This window comes from Theobroma cacao, chromosome 5, assembly GCF_000208745.1.
Source record: "Theobroma cacao cultivar B97-61/B2 chromosome 5, Criollo_cocoa_genome_V2, whole genome shotgun sequence".
Classification (NCBI taxonomy): Eukaryota; Viridiplantae; Streptophyta; class Magnoliopsida; order Malvales; family Malvaceae; genus Theobroma; species Theobroma cacao.
Window position 1 is genome coordinate 19,180,629 of NC_030854.1, and position 19,545 is coordinate 19,200,173.

Consider the following 19,545-nt stretch of genomic DNA (forward strand, 5'->3'; position numbering starts at 1 on the left):
ATTCTGGATGTTTTCTTTTCATTTTTTCACATAAATTATTAGTTCTTCCATCAAAATCATACTCTATCATTTTGACTAATCGATGCAAAATTTCTCGTTAAAAATAATGAAATAATTATTTTATCAAAATAAAATAAAATAAAATAATTATTATAAATTTGATTTATTAAATAGAATCTATAATATATTTATTTTAGCTCATATACAACTCTCAGAGCATAACATGTGTCTATGTCATTTTCTGAGATGTCAAGGGCAGTTTTGAGTTTCTAATCATTTATAAGTGCTTATGTGATTTTATGAATTCCAAAGGGTGTTTTGGGCTTTTCATTTATACTATGAAAGGTCTTTCCATCTTTTCAATCTAGATTATTAATTTTATGATTAATCCTTTTTTTGGTATGATAAAAGCTAATGATCAAAATATGAAGACTTTATGAAAACCCTTATGTATTTTGGTTGAAAAATATGCTAAGTATTTAAAGTTTAATCGTGTTGAAAGAGGCTCAAACTAGCTTGAAGTATCGAGACCTCGTATGAGGGTATCAAGACTTTTAGTTTTGAATCCTAAGGAAAAAGGTGAATCGAGGCATCTTTGGTGAGTATCGTGACTCCATGCATTGAAAAACCAAATTCCAAATGACAAATATTGAAGTATCGAGATTTGGACATCATGTATTGAGACATCTCCCCAAAAGAGCAGAATTTCAAAAAGCAAGAACCAATGTATAAAGACAAATTCAAAGTATCAAGACCTTGCTTTCAACTTTAAAATTCTAGAGAGGAAGTTCGAATATATCGAGACTCAAGCTATCATTGTCAGAGGCTTCAACTTTAGACATCAAATTTCAAAGAAGAAGTGTCAAATTATCGAGACACACTGACTCTATATCAAGACCTTGTTTTCAAAGCCTAAGATTTCGAAAGGTCAAGTGCACAAGTATTGAGACCAGCTTGTCAAGTATCAAGACCATATCTACAAATATAATTTTTCAAAGAGCAAGTTGCTATGTATTGAGACCAAGCCAAAGAAGTATCAAGACAAGGCTTAGTTTGGGAGTCGTTAAGGAAGAACAAGTATCGAGACAAGCATCTAAAGTATCGAGACATCAATTGATTTTGGAAGTAAACGTATCAAGACTCAAAATGCAAGTATCAAGACCTCATATTAGACAAGATACAAAAAGACAAAAATAACAGGTAGTCTCTTCACCAAATCATCCTTAACGGCTCCAAAGATTCTCCAATTAAAAAAAAAAGACTTCTCCAACATATTAAGAAGTTGAGAAAAGTAGAGAGAAGGATCATTTGATCAAGAATCAAGCAAAATGAAGAAAAGGAAGAAAAAGAAAGAGAATCAAGTTAGAGCAAGCCAAACACTTTCTTCCTCTTAGTTTTTAAGTTATTTTTGAGCTTCAGACGTTGGAATGAGCCTTGCAATCAATTAAGATTAGTCAAAGCTTAATTCCAATCATATAATCATACTATTCATATTGAATGATTTGAGGTTTTCATTCATCAATAAGACATCAATTACAAAGATTATAAGTTTACTAGATAAAGTCCAAGAAATTAATATGCCTTATAAGAAAATTATAATAGGTGACAATTATAAGATCATTATGCATTAAAACATATTTCTCTAAATATTTTTGGTCGATGTATCATTGAAATTGGACATCAATGATGCTTCGAAACTGTTGCATTCTATGTTTCTTACTTGAAAAATAAGTAACCAATTTCGTAGGTTAAAGTATAGAGATATTTGGTGTGAAATCTCACCTTTGACGTATGATGATAAGTTAAAAGATCTTTAGATAAGCATATAGATCACATGTTTTGAATATCAAACTTAGTTTCAACCTTCAAAAAAGAATTCACTAACACTTTAGCTATCTGTCATTTTTGAAGCATTTATATAGAATGATTTTTTTGAAATAAAAAAATGACGGCAATAATTCTCTTGGTGTTTGGATGATCAAAAATGATTTTTTCATAATTTTTAAAGTACGTTTGCTATGATAAATGGAAGCCGCAAATTTAATTTCAGTCGAGCTTTTTTTATTTTGTTCTTGAAACCAAAATCTAGATTTTGATTCTTTTTTTTTATTATTTTTTTTTTTGAATCCAAAAAGAGGTTATTTGCTTGTTTACATTAAATACCAAGTAAATGGAGAGCAAAAAAGAAAGAGTAAAAATGAGGATATTTGCTTAAATGGTATTTAATGTAAATAAGTTGAGCAAGTTTTTAAGTTTGTTTTTGCTTACTGGAGTATATCTATTAATAGATGATGAAAATTTATCAATAGATAGTAACCCGAGAGCTTTTTTAAATATTTTGGAGCCTATTTATCGATAAGTAGTCTCGATCTATTGATAGCTGACTCTGTTCTTTGAAAAATAAAAGGAGTAAAAGCGTATTCTTACACCCAATACTATAAATATATTATATGAATGGAGGATTTCAGTCTTTAGCTGTTTCTCGAAGGTATTTTCCTAAACCTTAAGCTTTCTCAACTCATTTTTAGATCAAATCACCATTTTTGATGATTTTAAACTTAGTTTTAGGTTTTTAAGAAACAATGTGACATTTTTAAGCTTTAGAATCTTTAAAACTTTAATTTTAGATTCTAAATATATGGTTTTGTTGCCCAGATTTTTTGTTAGTTGCTGAAGCTCAAAGGTGTTGCAATTTTACTTAGCATTTAAGCTAACCTAAAGTAAGAATGAAATACTTACGAATTTTCTGCATATGGCTATTTGTAGAACAGCAAGTTTAACTAGAAATTTAGTTGTAAATGAATTCAGGGTTGACCCTTGGGTAAAGCCACCCGATCAAGGGCTTTAGGCCCCCAATATGGGGATGCCTTATAATTTTATAATATAATTTATTATATTAAAAATATATAAAAATTAAAAAATAATTAATAAAATTATCTATTTTCTTACTTTCTTAATTATGTGTCTAATAAATCTTAATTTTCTATCACTTTCTAATTTCTAGAATACTATATTATTCTCAATTAATTAACCGTCATTTATTTATAATCATCTCCAATAACTATTTTTTTCTCACTTATTTCTCCTATTTTCAACTAACATATTTAATGATTTCTAACAATTATTTTTTCTCCTATATATAAAACCAATTATTTCTTTTTCAATGTATAATATCTACTTTTGAATTCTTCTTTTTTCATTTACTTTTTCTTTCTTCTTCCTTTAACTTCAATTTTCTTCCAAACAATATACAAGAAGTTCATTATGTTATTATCTTCATAAAGCCTTGAATCTCATTTGCAGTTTACAATAAGCATTCAACAATTAGGTACTATTGTTTTAAAATTTACAGACTTTTTTGCTTTAATTTTAATTTATATTATATTGTTATATTGCCTTTATTTTATGTGATAATTAATTTACTTGAATTAAAAATTTTGATTGTTGATTTTGTATTAGCTATTAAAAAATATAAAAATTTTACATCTCAAAAAGCTAGAAGAATAAAAATTTAATAATTTTTTTTTAATTTTAATAAAAGAAGGTCTCATTGAATATTTCGCTTTAAGTCTTTGAACTTATTGAGCCGCCCCTAAATGAATTCGACTAATTTTGAAAAGGCTTAATTAGATTATTACGTGATTTGTTGATTGAGGAATGATAATTATAATTATTGAATGCCTAGGAACAAACCAAACTCCACAGGAATTGCTAGAGTAGATTAGTGCTTTTTGATCGAAGTTGACATTTTCTAGATGAATGGTTACACCACTTTCAAAACTATTTGAGTATGTAAAGTTGAAAGCATGATTGCATGATTTGATAGACTTATTATGAGCATTGTTGCCATAAATAATTTATTTAGGAAAAATATGTTTGTGGATGAGAAAATGTTTTGAAATGGTTTTTAAAACTATTATGTATAAATAAATATCTTATTATATAGCAGTTTTCAACAAAGAAGGATAAGCCTTTTTAATGTTTTAATATCGACATCTCAAAGATGTTAAAGCCAGAAGAGAATAAAATGCCATTGGTTTGATATCAACAAAGGTGTTGGAGTAAATCTTGTTCATGGGTTGGTTGAAATTAGACATAACTCGATTCTTGTTAGCAATGAGCCTTTTGTTTTAGCAGAACAACTCAAGTGTACAACACTTCGTGTCCATCAAACAAAAAAGATCAACGTGATTGGTGGGCATAGTTCAAAACAAAGGTTCGAAGTCGATTTCCATTACGGATAATAAGCAAAATGATAGGAAAACGATTGACCTTAACTAAAAGGTGTATCAAGAAGATGAAGTTACCTTCAATTCATGATTGATCATACTTTGATTGACCTTAACAATAATATAATTATTGTTAATGGCGATTATGAAGAGGTTAATACATTTGTGGATGTTGAACATAATGAAGAAGATGATGAAGTTGAAGGAGAATACAACGAGATAGAGGAATAAAAAAACAAAACAGATAAAAACAATATCGATGATGATGAAGATGAGAAGAAGAAAATGAGTTCGCTTGTTTAGATGATGATTGATGGATGCATTTTTTTGGCAAAAAAAATGTACGAATTTATTTTTTGCACTTTGACATTAAAACTTTATGAAGTTGATGCACTATATATCTTATTGTATATTTATTTATTCACAATTAAATTAATGTTTACATCTATATAAGTATTTTTTATACTTATACTAATAATTGTACTTTTTTTCTTCTTATTGACAAACATGATTAAGTTAAAAAAGAAGATGAAGGAAGGCTATCGAGGACACACTAGTAGCGTTAACCCTTTAGCTACTTGACCTCCTGTGACGCATCATTGGTCGTATCTTCCCCCTAAACCAAAAACTCCCACTCAAGCGGCAGATATTGAGGTAGAGCTAGAGATATTGATGCCAAGTTCGACTACTTTAGTCGAAACCCCTACTTCAGATGCTGCAATTGTGTCCAATACCATGTCACAAGCTAAGGGTCGAGAGTCGAGTCTTGGCTTACCTACTGATAACCCTATAATATAGAGTTATTTAAGCTTAATTTTGATAATAATTTGGCTTATTTCTTGTAGTAATGTATAGAAATTAGTAAGTTTTATTTAATTATTTTAATTTAGTTATTGTAAGTGAGTCAATCTAATTTTAGTTAATTTTATATTTAATTTGGTGTTAATGTGGATAAAATAGGTTGTTATTAATTTGTTTGTACTTTTGTAGGTGTTTGAAAGAAGAATTTTAGTAAAAGAATGAGAGCAATTTCAAGGTGCAAACTTTCAATGCATATATTTCAATATTTCAGCCATAACTTTCTCTACAAAGCTTCAAATGAAGTGATTCTTAGACCATTGGAAAGATAAGAGAAAAATCTACAACTTTTATGTTTACTACTTTACAGTTCAGCCTGGAAGATGGTAAAAAATCTTGTTGAAGTTGATGCATTGTAGCAGTCCTAGAGCAATTATGATTTTTGCTAATTAATTTGGCAAAGCTACAACTTACATAGTCTGATGAGGAAATCTCAGCTAAAATTGACTTCTTTCGTCACCCAACTTGGCCTAACTAAAGCCTATAAAAACAACCTTTCAGAGGAGAAAAGAGAACGAAGAAACACCATATTAACATTTGAGAGTCAAGCCACAGAGTCATTGAAACTAAGAAGAATTTGCAAAATTCAAGGAGATTTTAAGATCAAGAATATAATTCTTGAGTTTTTCTATGTTTTCTTTTATTCTCTTATTTTCTTGGTTTTGTTTTTAATGTTTAGATTTTGTTCAATGATGATATATGACTTGATGGGAAACTAAGTTTTTAATCTAAGATTATGATTGAACTTAATATATAGTCTGAATTATTTATCTCTTTTTTACTTATTTTGATAGATTAAATTGGTTATTTTATTATGTTCTTAATGCTTTTAATTGCCTGATCACCAATTAGATTAAATTGAAAACCTAGATTAAACTTTGACGAAGGAGATTTAGGTAGACCTTGAATAGAATAGTGTATGATTGAATACACTTAGTTGATTAGGTGATTTGATTTGCATATAGGATAGACATACACCTATAAGCTATACGTAGCTAGGATTAGAGCACAAACTTAGTGAATATTTTTTCAATTTAATTTGCATAGACATGCAGTAAATTAATTGAAAGAGGTATTTTATGAGAAACTAGACAGAGACTTGTAAATAATTTAGAATTTTAGATTAGCAATTTAATCCATTAAACTGAGTTAAGAGAGAAAGACAATAATCAGATGAAGTATTGATGGATATTATAATCTTAGGTCTAGTAGTTAAAATGAGTTTTATTTACTATTTAATTTTAGTTTTAGTTTATTAGTTTTAATTTTTTTATTTTAATTGTTTGGATAAAATTAAGGTGTTATAATTTTAGTAGTTAACAGTATGAATTAAACAATTCTCTATGAGAACGATACTCTACTTCATTATTATATTACTTTTAATGATACGTGCACTTGCGTGAAAAATCAACAACACCTACTCAGACTCATCTGAATCAACGGTTACTTCTGCATCCTATCAAAGGCAGTTGATTTTCTTTTACTCTAATTTAAATAATTAATTATACGCAGTTAATTTAGTAAATTAATTTATTTGTTTTACTAACAGTAATTCTATTTTGTAGTAATTTTGAGGAGACTAGCATTACTCCGACGATTAAATGGATTATCAGGAGTAATTTAGTGGACCTTGGTTGACATGGAGGCAGGTTCCTCAATAGCATAAGGATAACATGTGGCATAAATTCGAGGCAACGTAAGGATATAGTATTAGTGTATATTTGTTATAATTTTTCGTACCAATATATATATTTTTTGGATGTAGGAATCTTTTAGATGGATTGATGCAAATGCAACAGAAGTCCGATCTGTATGGGAGAAGATTTACAAAGACCTCCTCAAGGATCTATTAGGGGATGAGCATGATAAGGCCAACAGGGAAGTAGGTGGCCCCAATGTCGATCTCCTATTGACAAAGGGTAAGGCGTGATCTTGAATCACTACTGAGGTATGGGATTAGCTTGTTGATAACATATGGTCCAAGTCGGAGTGGCAATCATGGTCATGCAAGGCCAAGTAGAACCATTTGACAGAGAAAGACGGCAACGTTGCAAAACATACAAGCAGTTCCATACGTTTCACCCTACACTATAAGAAGATGGTACGTGGTTTTATTTTAATACTACAAAAGCCATTCACTTTAATAATACAATTCTTTATGTTGTTAATGATTGCGATACCTTTAATAATGTGTTTTGTATTCTTATTCTCTTTTTGTGATTACAAAAAGAAGAAAAGCAACACCAAGTAACGTTCTCTGAGCTTTTCAAAAGCACTCACAAATGGTAGTAAAGTATTGGAGAATTTGTGGACAATAGATCCAAGATTGTCTAAGTAATATGTGTGTTTATATATATTTGATATATGTGTTGCTTATCGATTAAATAACTTGATAATTTTGATTGCTTTTTGATTTGTAGGAATCATACGCTTTAGCTTTATCATAGAAGTATGGTGATGAGTCGTTGACCCAGCCAAAGTTTGATCCTGAGGCCATTAGAAGGCCCAATAGTGTTGGGACCCATATTTAAGGATTTGGCACCAAAGTCCCTACTTCGAGACTTCTAGGTCGTACTGCAATGTCTGAGTCTACTTGTGGCCCTGACGCTTCACCACCTCCTCCTCTTCTTGCCCCTTAGCCCCGAGAGATATCAACAATTGGTTAGTAACATCAATACCTTGATGACGTCTGTAGATAGACTTTGTAACTTGATTGTGGAGTTAATTGTAGCAAGGAGACCGTCAGACGCCTTCGGAATGTTCCTTATCACAACAATTGAATCTGTCCCGTCCACCATAGCAACAGCAATAACCACCCCCATCCCCTTAGTGAGATTTGTATTTACATTGGATGTTTACATTGGATTATTGGTTGATGTTTACATTGGATTTTTTTTATTAATTACAATTTGTATTATATTTTCATATTTTTTGTATGCATATATGTGTTTGCTATATGTTTACTTTTTCAATAACAACATCATATAATAATTTTATTACAAACCGGATAAAATTTAATTCTCAAAAAAAAAAAAAACCTTGTGTTGCAAGTATTACAAAAGGAATTGCCAATAGAATTCATTTATCAACGACAAAATTCATTAGTTATCGACGGAATCACTAATGAAATTTGTCCTTTACCAATTGAGTTCATACGAAATACCAACGAAATTATTGCCATTGCCCATGGATACTGCTCGTAAGCTTTAAAGTCGGCTCTGTTGGTAATTTTGCAAGTATTCATTGATGGAATTTATCAAAAGATCTTAATCTATAGGTACATTTATTGACATTTATTGGTGGAAATAATCAATGGAGTTTCCCCATCACCAACGAGATAACGGTCAATGGATTTGAGCCTTTGTTGATGGAACTACCAACAAATCACTCAGTCAATATTTTACTGACGAAATAATCCATCACCGACGGATTTGCCATTATCGACCACCATATTTCTGATCGAGTACCGATGTAAACTTTCTTCAATAATGTAAAATACTTATAGAATTTTAACTATTACTGACAAATTTTTTCGTTAATAATGCCTTTATTTTTTAGTGGATATTCAATGTTTGAAAGCTTTGTGATGTTTTCTACGTATGAACGGCTTTTCAAACACGCATTAAACCATTTCAAATGCTTGCAATCAAAACAAGAATATTATGCAATTTTGTCAAATCAAAACGTAAGTCATATCAAAGTTAACACACAAAATAAAAATAAAAACAAGAGACCTTTTCGAGATACTTTTTATATATAATTATAGATATTCATTTAGATCACAAGAAATTGGTATTTCATGTGCAACACCAATATCCAAGTAATGAAAATGAATTCTTGTTGAGAGATGTGTTAAATAATGGAGTTTCCTCATCTCTTTAAGGAGCAAGAGATAATAAATGCATCCTATAGATTTATTATCGAAAGTATTTGGATTCAACTTTAACTTGAAATCTATCCAATCTGTTTGCTCTTTCGATGATACCACTATAAAAGATATCACACAAGTTCATTTTGGATCTCTTTGATGCACACTATCAGACGTTTGAAAATTTATCTTTACAAAGTTTTGAAACAATTATCCTTAAAAATAGTGTACCAAATTCAAAATTTGTCATGTGTTAATGCAAAAGAGAGTGATGAGGAATTACCAAAAGCAATGTAAAATTGTGAAAAGACTTCTTTCCTAACAAAAAAAAAATCTATATCTATTAAAAATTATCTCTAAATCTGTTAATTAATTGATACTGACATAATCTAAATATTTGATACATGATGATTTAATTTGGGTTGAATTCGGATTGACAAACAGTTTCGAGCTTTAAAAACTCTAACCTTTCTTGGTTGTCTTCATATCTTTCAGCTTTTTTTCACTTTAAGTTGATCGGGCCCGCAGCATTCTATGGGCCTTTCTCTGCTCAATGTAAAATCTCAAAAGCAACACAGAACAATAACGTATCCTTGGTCGGAGCGCTAGTATCGATTATGAAAGAAGGTTGCAGGAAGGAGAAAGTAGAAAGATGCTCAGGCAAGGTGTTGGCAGGTTGATAAGCAAGTCAAAAAGACGGATTAATTTACCAGCAAAATCGTGGAATGCCCCAAAAGAGAAGGCGGAGTGCGTTGTGATTGGAGCGGGAATAGTGGGAGTGGCAGTGGCCAGAGAGCTGTCGCTCAAGGGGAAAGAGGTGTTGGTCCTGGACTCTGCCCCCACCTTCGGAACAGCCACTAGCTCCCGCAACAGCGAGGTCATCCATGCCGGCATCTACTATCCTTCCAATTCTCTCAAGGCTCGTTTTTGTGTGAGAGGAAGAAACTTACTTTATCAGTACTGCTCTCAACATGGGATACCTCATAAGCAGATTGGGAAGCTCATAGTTGCTACTGGAGCGTCGGACATTCCAAAGTTAAATCATCTGTTAAATCGTGGGATTCAAAATGGGGTTGAAGGTCTCAGGATGTTGGACGCTTCTGAGGCCATCACAATGGAACCTGAATTGCAATGTGTCAAAGCCTTGCTGTCTCCTTCTTCTGGCATTGTGGATACCCATTCTCTAATGCTGTCTTTAGTGGTATGCATCTCCAATGTTCTTTTTTCCTTTTTCTTCTTCTTCTTCTTCTTTTTATATAAACTTAATTACTTATTAACAACCACCATTCCAGGCGGAGGCTGAAACAAAGGGAACCACCTTCTCTTACAATACCACTGTCGTTGGAGGTCATCTTGAAGAAAATCAGATGGCCCTCCACGTTTGCGAAAGCAAAAGTCTTGGAAACTGGGATGGAAGCACTCCATTGCAACCAGACCTCATACTTTCTCCTAAATTCGTAGTGAATTCTTCAGGCTTGAGTGCTTCCGCCCTGGCTAAGAGATTCCACGGTCTAAACACTGCTACCATTCCTCCTGCATATTATGCTCGTGGTTCCTACTTTACCCTTTCAAATTCTACTAGACTTGCTCCTTTCAAACATTTGATATATCCTATACCAGAGGAAGGCGGTCTTGGAGTGCATGTCACTCTGGATTTAGATGGCCAGCTCAAGTTTGGCCCAGATGTTGAGTGGATTCATCATGTAGATGATACATCCAGCTTTCTTAATAGGTATTTCTATCTCATCACATTCTATTTTTTAATGATGATATGATGACTTTTTTTTTAATATGATGATTTGGGTGGTATAATTGTCTCTTTAATATGTATTTAATTCCTACTTTCGATTGCATAAACCATGAATTTGTAAACTTTTGTTTGTTTACTTCCTTTATACAAGGTCCACAATTGGTAGATATGTATTTCTTCAATTAACCAGACTATGGTCCCATGTAGAGGCATAAGCATTTTGCTACAGCTGGCGTTGCTTGGGTTTGGAGGGTTGGAAACTTTTTTACTATAATACAAGGCGCCATTTCACTTGAAGGCATATGTGGAATAACAGTAAATAAATGCAAGCAAGTAATTTGTATTGAAATCATTGTGGGTTTTGCTTTTTCTGTTTCTCTCTTCCGTTTCTTGACAATGGAAATATGCCACATAAGAATTCCATCCCAGTGTCAAATAGGTTCTATTTGTATGATTTGTTTCTATTGATGCTGTGATTATATTCTTTCTGTCTAGCAGCATGCTTTGCGTTTTTTTTTTCCTCATCTTATGCTAGGTGCCTTTCCTTTTAAGGTTTCATGTCCTCCTCATTTCTTTCTTTGAATTTTGATGATAAGTTGTTGTAGCTATTACTTCATCTCTTCTTCCAGTCCCCCATTTTTTTCAATGTCATTGTTTTTTCTGCATTAAACCTAGATCATCAGTCCCTTTTCCTGCTTTTTCTGTTAAAAAGTAGCCAATGCCCTAAGCTAATGCAGTAGTTGGCAGATATATCTTGAATTCTTGATGCTTAGCTTAGCATAAAATTTATAGCATGTATAGCATGTTAAGGTTCTTTCAATGTCATTGATGATTAGCGAGTTTATCTACTGTCATAATTCCATTTGAGCAACTCTGTTTGAGTCAGAACATTCTCTGCAGGTATTCAGTAGAAAATTCAATTGCATCTAACAAAAATCCCGTTTATTTTTTTCTACTTTCGCCTTTGCTAGAACCTTTTGAATCACATAATTCCACTGTCTTATGCTTCCCTTGTCTTTTTTTGAGCGAAGGCACTGCATTCTGTTTTCCATTGTACTGGAGGCAAAAATCTGACTCTTGGAATGGGGTTGTCATAGAGGAAACTTGGTGGGAGATAGCCTGTGAGTTTTCTTCAGTGTCTACCAGTAACCTTTTATATTCAGGTGGTGTGTACTTCATCTGATATTTCCTGTGTTGGAGTTAGAAGACCTGTATGGGTGTCAGCGTAAGAGGACCATCACAAGAATTCTATTAATTGAGTAGCTGAGTTTTGTCAGGTTGATTAACCCTCGTTCAAAGGTTAACATTAAAATTTCAATTCCCACTTTACTTTTCATTTAAGAGGGAGGTGGGGTAGTGCTTGTGGTCATTGCATCACAAGCTTTTTTATGGCTCAACCAATGCATTGAAGCATTCTTGAAATAAGTAGCAGAACAATTTTTGATCTTTTGAACTTTAAAGATATTTTGAGTTCCTTTCAGGTAAGTTCCTTACTGCATTTGTTGCTTAAAAGCAACTAATTCAGGTGTTAGTTTTTTTTCCTTAACAGAATGTTGTGTGCTTGTATTATGAAAGACATAGTCATGTGCTCAAAACCTAAGCTTGGTGGGCCCGTGCTTCCAGGTTCAACTATTCTGTAAGTGCTGACCGTGTTGAAAGATTTTATCCCGAGATTCGAAAGTACTACCCAAATCTCAAAGATGGATCTCTACTACCAGGTTATGCAGGGATTCGACCAAAACTCTCTGGACCAGGACAGTCTGCCTGTGATTTTGTAATACAGGTTTTCTTTTGTACTCCCTTTTATGTGAAGTATTAAACTTGATATATAATTTTGCCTAGCCATATGCATATCATGTATAGTGCATTTGTTTTTAATTTTGAGAAAACTAGCTTACATGCAGAATTTTCTCTACAAGAGGATTGCAGGATCTACACCTGTTATCCAGGTTAGCATCAGGCAATTGTTTATCCAAAATATATGATTGGTGAGAAACTTAGCAAACAGAGAAACAACAACCAAGCACTCTCCCGCTACTTGGATAAGCTAAATGGACTAGCTTTGGCCATTGTACTTTATTTTGAGCCATTGAGAGCCTTAAATTTGTGGTCCCTTTTAATAGGTTAACTTCCATTCCTTTATAAACCTTGTTTGGCAGGAAGGAAAGTAGAGAGAAGGGAAGAAGGCGAGGAAAGAAAAAATCAGGGAAAGGAAGGAAAGTTGTTTTTCTTTCCCTTTGTTTGGTATGAAAGCTGGAAAATAGAGGGAAAGAAAGAGATTAGGGGTTTGGAAGGGTTTGATTTGGAGGGAAAGGAAAGGTGCAAATCCATCTATTTTCCTTCCCCCCTCCTACTTCCCTTCCACCAAACAAAGGAAGGAAAGGAAAGAAACACTATTTTCCTTCCACTCCCTTTCCTTCCTTCCTCCTTCCCTCCTACCAAACATAGTGAGAGGTTTATTCCTTGGTCTCACACGTTCAAACCATGTTAAACGCATCGATGATCTTGTCCAAAAGTTTTATTACCCAAACTTTTTCTCAAATGCACTCAATTCTAGTCTTATTGTTTCTTCTGTTTCACACATATCCATTGCCGTATCCTCATTTCAGTTACATTCCTCTTTTGCTCAAGTTTATGCCTGCCCAATATTCATAAAGCAAAATTGGCATTAAAATTGTCTTGTAGAGCTTTCTTTTAAGTTTAAGTGGGAAACAAGACCTTGGAAGCATTTCTCCATTTGACTCTTTTACTTGGATCCTATGGGTGATGCCTCCATTAATACCACTGTTAAGATGCTGATAATATATAAACCACACTAATTAAATTTGGGGTATTTTGGGATTTTAAATATAAGAGAGGCCTTTTGATGCAATACGAAAGGAAGTTGATTGAAGGACTTAATTATTTAATGTTATATTTTACTGATTTGTTATATATTTTCAGTTAAATTGTATGCATTTTGGTATTTAGGGTTGATGAACAAATAATTGAAACAAGATAAATAATAGACGTTAGAAAAAAAATCAGAGATGGGTGAAAGGATTTACGGAGAAACAGAGGAATAGGGACAGAAGTAGAAGAGTTAGGGGGGAAAACTAGGGAGAATCCATAGAGGAAGACAATCTCAGTATTCAAATTCTCAAGTTCATCATCCAAAACCTAATCAAAACTCTATCATAGATTTTATAGGCTAATTTCTAAACCAGAATAAAACACAAAATACTGAATATAACCCTAAACCCCCAATACTTGGAAAATAATAAGTGAAATACTAATTTATATAAAACAACCTAAATATTCTATAGTATCCTAAATATTGACGAAAGTTACAATTAACCCATAACATATAACAAATTAACCAAATAAACGAGATAATATAACCCCTCATATAGCTTCGCTTCATCCAGCATCATTATTTAATGTAGAACAAGGGAAAAGAGATGGATAATAGAAATTAGAGGGAAAATCAGAGATTCGTAGAAGCAGTTGGGGAAAAACAAGGGAAATAGGAAGTGAAACAAAAGAATAAAGAAAAGAAAACCAAAATAAATCAGTTGAAAAAGAAAATCTCAATATTCAAAGTTTCAAAAATTCATCATACAAGACTTAATTGATACTAAAATAACAAAAATATTTATAAGCTAAACCCTAAGCCCTAATAAAATGCAAAACACCAAATATAGCCTTAAAATCCTAATACTTGGAAAATGGGTGAAATACTATTAATATAAAATAACCTAAATATTCTATTATCCCAAATATTGGTGAAAGTTATAATTGACCCATAAAAAATATAAAACATAGGCTCTCTTGTTTTGTCTTTGCTGCCAAAAGCTTTGATGTGCAGCTCTCTTTTGCAAATTGTACAGGGGTAAAACCCATTTAAAGCTAGCTTCCTATGCCAAGAAGAGTCTTCTACCAGTTTTGGGTGCTAGACTTGTTATGGCATTCTAGTTTTGATTCAATAAAATTCACCTTTAAAAAAAAAAAAAAATATAAAACATAAACAAAATAAACCAGATTATTTAATCCTTCATGTTGCTTCTCATCATCCTGCATCATTTTCCTCTTGCTGGAGAAAGCTCGATGTTGAGTTTTGAAATGTTAAAGGAGAAATATTTTTAAGCAACATCAACAAATAAAATTCCCGGTAGTAGAGTTCTTTTGCAGCATCAACATGATCAACAAGACTTCTATCTCATCATTTTAAAACGGGCTAGGGAGAATGGAATGGTGGAAATTTTTCCATCAAATTGCACGGCATTAGACTCCTCATTTACTTGGTCAGCCACAATTTTAGATTCCAAAATCATAGCCAAACTTGTATATTCTCTATATCGTCAGCTTAAGAGAAATCAAGTTGCTTTAGCTCACCAAATTCGACCTCTTGCCTTATTTTTTTTTCCACTTCCTTATGATCATATTCTTTGCCCTCATAAATAAAGGATGTGTCCACAACCATAACATCTTGAATGTCAATCTTCTTTTGTTCCTCAACTTTCGCTTTGGCATTTACAATATCCATTACAATCGGGTCATCCTTAAACACATTGGTGGAACATGCTTGAGAAAATGAACTTGTCAAGGAAACGAAAGATGTATGAAATTTTATAAGTGTAACACAAACTTCATAATGTACTTTCCCGTATTGAATGTTTACTTTCGTCATTCCATCTTATACATATTATAATCTTCAATTTTGAAATCTTTTCTTCTCTGAAGTATATAATCTTTAAAATCATGATATTCATGAACCTGAAGGATGAAGATTTGCAAAGCTATATTTGTCTCTCAAAGCAATTAACTTTTAAATGCAAAGTGGCTTCATAAATATCATCTACTAGACTCTCAATTTGCTCTGAATTAATCTTGATGCATCTCGAAATAAAGATTTTTTGTCCATTAAAATCTGATCCTTAGAGTTCAAATCTCACAAAAAAGACCTCATAATTGTAATCAGGACATTATAATTAGCAAGGAAGAAAGTCTTCAAAAATTGCTTACGTGTCACAGGCACGTTGCAACTAAGGTGAAGTGGTACCTGATGTGCCATTGATGCCAGTGATGCATTGGGTGGGGTGGTTTGGCTCGTGACCTGATTTAATGTATGGAGGCACATGACGATGTTGTTAACATTGGGACTTCATTGTTAAGATGACATTAGCTACCAAATGGTTCAGTATGATGGTACTGTGTCTGATGGTTGGATTTTTGCAGATCTAAATTTGAAGTTTGGCTTTCTTTCTTTCTAAATTTTCTGGTGAATGCAATGGAAATAGGGGATGACAATTTATGGGGTTATCGATTGGCAATTGGTGAAGGTTGCGACAGTGGTGGATTGGTGATCAGTCAGCGGTGAATTAATTTTATCTCTGTTTGGGGCACTGTTTTCTTCTTCTTTTTGCCTTATTTTCAGAATTTCTTTTTTCAATAGAACTTCTTTTTTTTAGAAGAAAATTGTTTGGAATCTTTTTTAATAGATCTCATGATTTTGACAAAAAAAGAAAAAGAAGGGATAAATTAATAGGAAACGCTTTGTTGAGCTCTGATAACAATGTGATGTAAAATAAGTAAGGGAAAAGAGATAAATAATCTAGAAATTAGAGTGAAAATCATAGATAGGCAGAAGCAATTAGGGAGAGATGCAGAAAATAGGGAGAGCAACAGAAGAAGGAAAGAAAGACAACCACAAAGAATCAATAGATGGAGGAAATCTCAATATACAAGGTCTCAAGTTTGTCATCCAGAACATAGTCTATAGAGCAGTGGATAAGTAAGTGAATTCATATTATCAGTCACACACGTAATCTTTAGATTGAGTTGATTGATGAATGAAGAGTAAATATGTGGAAAGGCCATGTCAGAACAATATTACTTCTATCTAATTCTTTTTGCTACAATTCTCATGAATGGCCTTCCAATTTTAAACATATTTTTATGCTATCGGTCTCTTTTAAACTTTTTTCTTCTTTGCTGCCAGAATTAATTTTTTGTCCCAATGAACAGAAAAAAATCAATTTCATCTTTAGAGTAAGTGGGGCTTTTAAATATCTATGCAACATGAGCTTTGGTCATCTAGAGAGCTCATTCTGACTTGTCTGTTGCTCAATTTTTGTCTGATTTTCTCAACAATTAAGCATGAGCAGTAACAATTGCTGATAGTGATGGAAGTTGGTACATTGCAGCCTAACATAATTGATAAAAAATTCTTGAGGAGAGTATATTGTGGAGCTTCATGCAACGTAAGATTAAAAAGATCTAGTTTCCCTTGATAGCTGAAATTCTGTCTTTAGATAAATGTTTAGTTCATGCTAATTATCATGGCTGGTCAGACTTTTGTACAAGCAAAAATGCAGTAACAAGGGTAACTAGACATGGTAAATCAGGTTGATATGCTTCAAATCATGTCATTAACTCAATAGACAATTTATTTAACTGTGCCTTAATATTTCTAATTTGGACGGTATTATGGTCAAATTTGCCATTATACTATGAATCAATGTTGAATGTTGTCATTATATTTCAATTTTATTGTCTTTTATCATTATACTTTCAATTTTGTTGAATGGACAAAAAGTAATAGAATTGATGGAAATTTGCCATTGTATTGACGAAATATCCATTGAATATTCCAACTTTATTAGTTTTTGTCCAAAAATAAACAAAGTTGAAAGTATAGTGACAAAATTCAATATTGAGCCATCCAAACTAGGTTTCTGTCAACTTGGAGCTAACCTTGTATATGTTAATGCTTTAAGGAGCAATATTGTTTTTATTTCTTCGTATTGTGCCCTTTGCTATTAATACTGGTTGTATAAAAAATATAATACATTGATTTCCATTTTCTCCCCGTCATGCTCGTTGTTGATCTGTTAAAGATCGAAGTAATAATGACACTCACCTATATCCTATGGCAAGGACTCATTTTGTTTCCTCTTCATCATATCTAAGTTCTGAGCCTTTTACTATGACCGCTTCTTCTTATTTGTAAGAATGTAGCTTACAAATTCATTTTACAAAACTTTGATAAAACAGATCCAGCAAACCAGGTTTTTGTTTTCGTCTTGAATTGTTGTATCATGCAATTTTTGCAAAGATGGAGTTCATTGTTTTGTTGGTTATGAGTGGATTTTGGCTGTTTTCACAGATTTCTGAAATCTAGATTTTCATTTCTATAGGAAGGAGAAATTCATGGAGTGACTGGTCTCGTAAATCTTTTTGGAATTGAGTCACCTGGGCTGACTTCAAGCATGGCGATTGCAGAATATGTAGCTGCTAGACTCTTGGGATGATAATGGAATATACTTATTATAGGAAGCAGACAAGCAGCTTCATGCCTACGCATTGCTGCGGTTAAGATTTTTTATTACTCTTTTACTCCCAAATGTTTGTATGTTACGTGATAAAAATTGAAAATAGAATTTTTATTTTTTTTACTACTTTCGAAGCGATGAAAAGTCCATTCTCGAATCCATTTTGGTTTGTATCCGTTGAGGGATAAACGGACCCAAACCATTTTCCTAGTAATTTAAACCGGAAGTGAGTTGGAATCCATCAAGGGATAGACGAACCCGAAGTCTGTCATTGAACCTATTCCAATGACTTCACAAGAGAACCTATTGCTCTTGCTCCAACCCAACCTGCCCACTTGGGATTAAAGGGACCTCTCCTTCTACGGAGAAGGAATCTATTTCCATGAAACAACTCAATTAATCATCTGGAGTCGTAACTTGGGGTCGAAAGTCATCCAACCGAATCTCAACATATTTCGCAGTCAGCGAAGCTTACTTATTTGGGTAAATATATCCAAATCTTTTAAGGTTTTGCTATAATTCAACTTAGATCTATTAAATTTTAAAATGAAGATTTTATCTCAAAACATCAAATTGCATTACTAAACTATTGTTGGCAAAATAATGAAGTACAGAAAATTTCAAGAAAGTCTGAGGCATAATTTTGCTGTCTTTATGAATAATTGTCGTCTTTTCGGAATACGAAATTCGATGCAAAGGGACTGTAGTGGTTATTTTTCAAGATTCAATAATCTCTTCCTTATTAGTTTGCACAAACTAGTAAGGGATAACAGAAACAATAGAAACACTTTTTCTTGAAAGAAGCAACTTAACGGGAAAGCAAGGAAAATAAAGTGAAAGTTTAAAGAAGCTTTAGAGGAACTATGCAAAGAGCTTTAGAGGAGATGAGTGGGTGTCTTCTTACTGAGGTAGATAAGCTGTATTTATAGGTTGGAGTAGAAAGTTAACTAAATATCAGTATAAAATCAACATAAAATCAACAAAAAATCAAAGGAAATAAAGATGTTGAGTTAAATAACCTTTAACAAATATCAAGTCAAATAATGGTTAAGAAATATCAGGTAACAAACTAATAGAGAAAATCAAGATAACATTACAAAATATCAACATAAAATCAGCGAAAAAATCAACATAAAATCAGCAAAAAATCAAAGAAAATCGAGATGCTGAGTCAAATAACCTTTAACAAATATCAAGTCAAATAACCTTTAACAAATATCAAGTCAAATAACGGTTAAGAAATATCAGGCAACAAACTAACAGAAAAGCTTTAGAGGAGATGAGTGGGTGTTTTGAGATTGACGTAGATAGGTTGTATTTATAGGCTGGAGCAGAGAGTTAACATTACTGAATATCAGCATAAAATCAGTCAAATAACGATTAAGAAATATCAGGCAACAAACTAACATAAAAGCTTTAGAGGAGATGAGTGGGTGTCTTGAGATTGAGGTAAATAGACTGTATTTATATGCTGGAGCATAGAGTTAACATTACTAAATATCAGCATAAAATCAGTCAAATAATGGT

General features: G+C 32.4%; 1 protein-coding gene across 7 annotated transcripts; it reads left to right on the top strand.

Moving 5' to 3' along the window:
* LOC18598621 (L-2-hydroxyglutarate dehydrogenase, mitochondrial) lies at window positions 9,466-18,144 on the top strand. Of its 7 annotated transcripts, none has more exons than XR_001928270.1 (4): window positions 9,466-10,156; window positions 10,248-10,687; window positions 11,737-11,982; window positions 12,329-12,422. XR_001928270.1 is itself a non-coding variant. In XM_018122404.1 (4 exons), exons 1-3 carry the CDS (start codon window positions 9,608-9,610, stop codon window positions 11,777-11,779), a joined length of 1,032 nt encoding a protein of 343 aa, XP_017977893.1. In that variant the 5' UTR covers window positions 9,466-9,607; the 3' UTR covers window positions 11,780-11,826; window positions 12,329-12,416. The 7 variants fall into 7 exon arrangements, 5 of the variants coding, with proteins under 5 accessions (XP_017977893.1, XP_017977892.1, XP_007028277.2 ...); XR_001928271.1 differs by having other exon boundaries at window positions 11,737-12,004; window positions 12,329-12,417; XM_018122404.1 differs by having other exon boundaries at window positions 11,737-11,826; window positions 12,329-12,416.

Excerpts from the sequence above, each read along its gene's own strand:
- LOC18598621 (XM_007028212.2), top strand. The coding sequence starts at position 9,608 with ATGCTCAGGCAAGGTGTTGGCAGGTTGATAAGCAAGTCAAAAAGACGG. Across the intron at positions 10,157-10,247 it reads CTCTAATGCTGTCTTTAGTG|GCGGAGGCTGAAACAAAGGG; the intron begins GTATGCATCTCC and ends CCACCATTCCAG. Across the intron at positions 12,489-17,883 it reads CCTGTGATTTTGTAATACAG|GAAGGAGAAATTCATGGAGT; the intron begins GTTTTCTTTTGT and ends TCATTTCTATAG.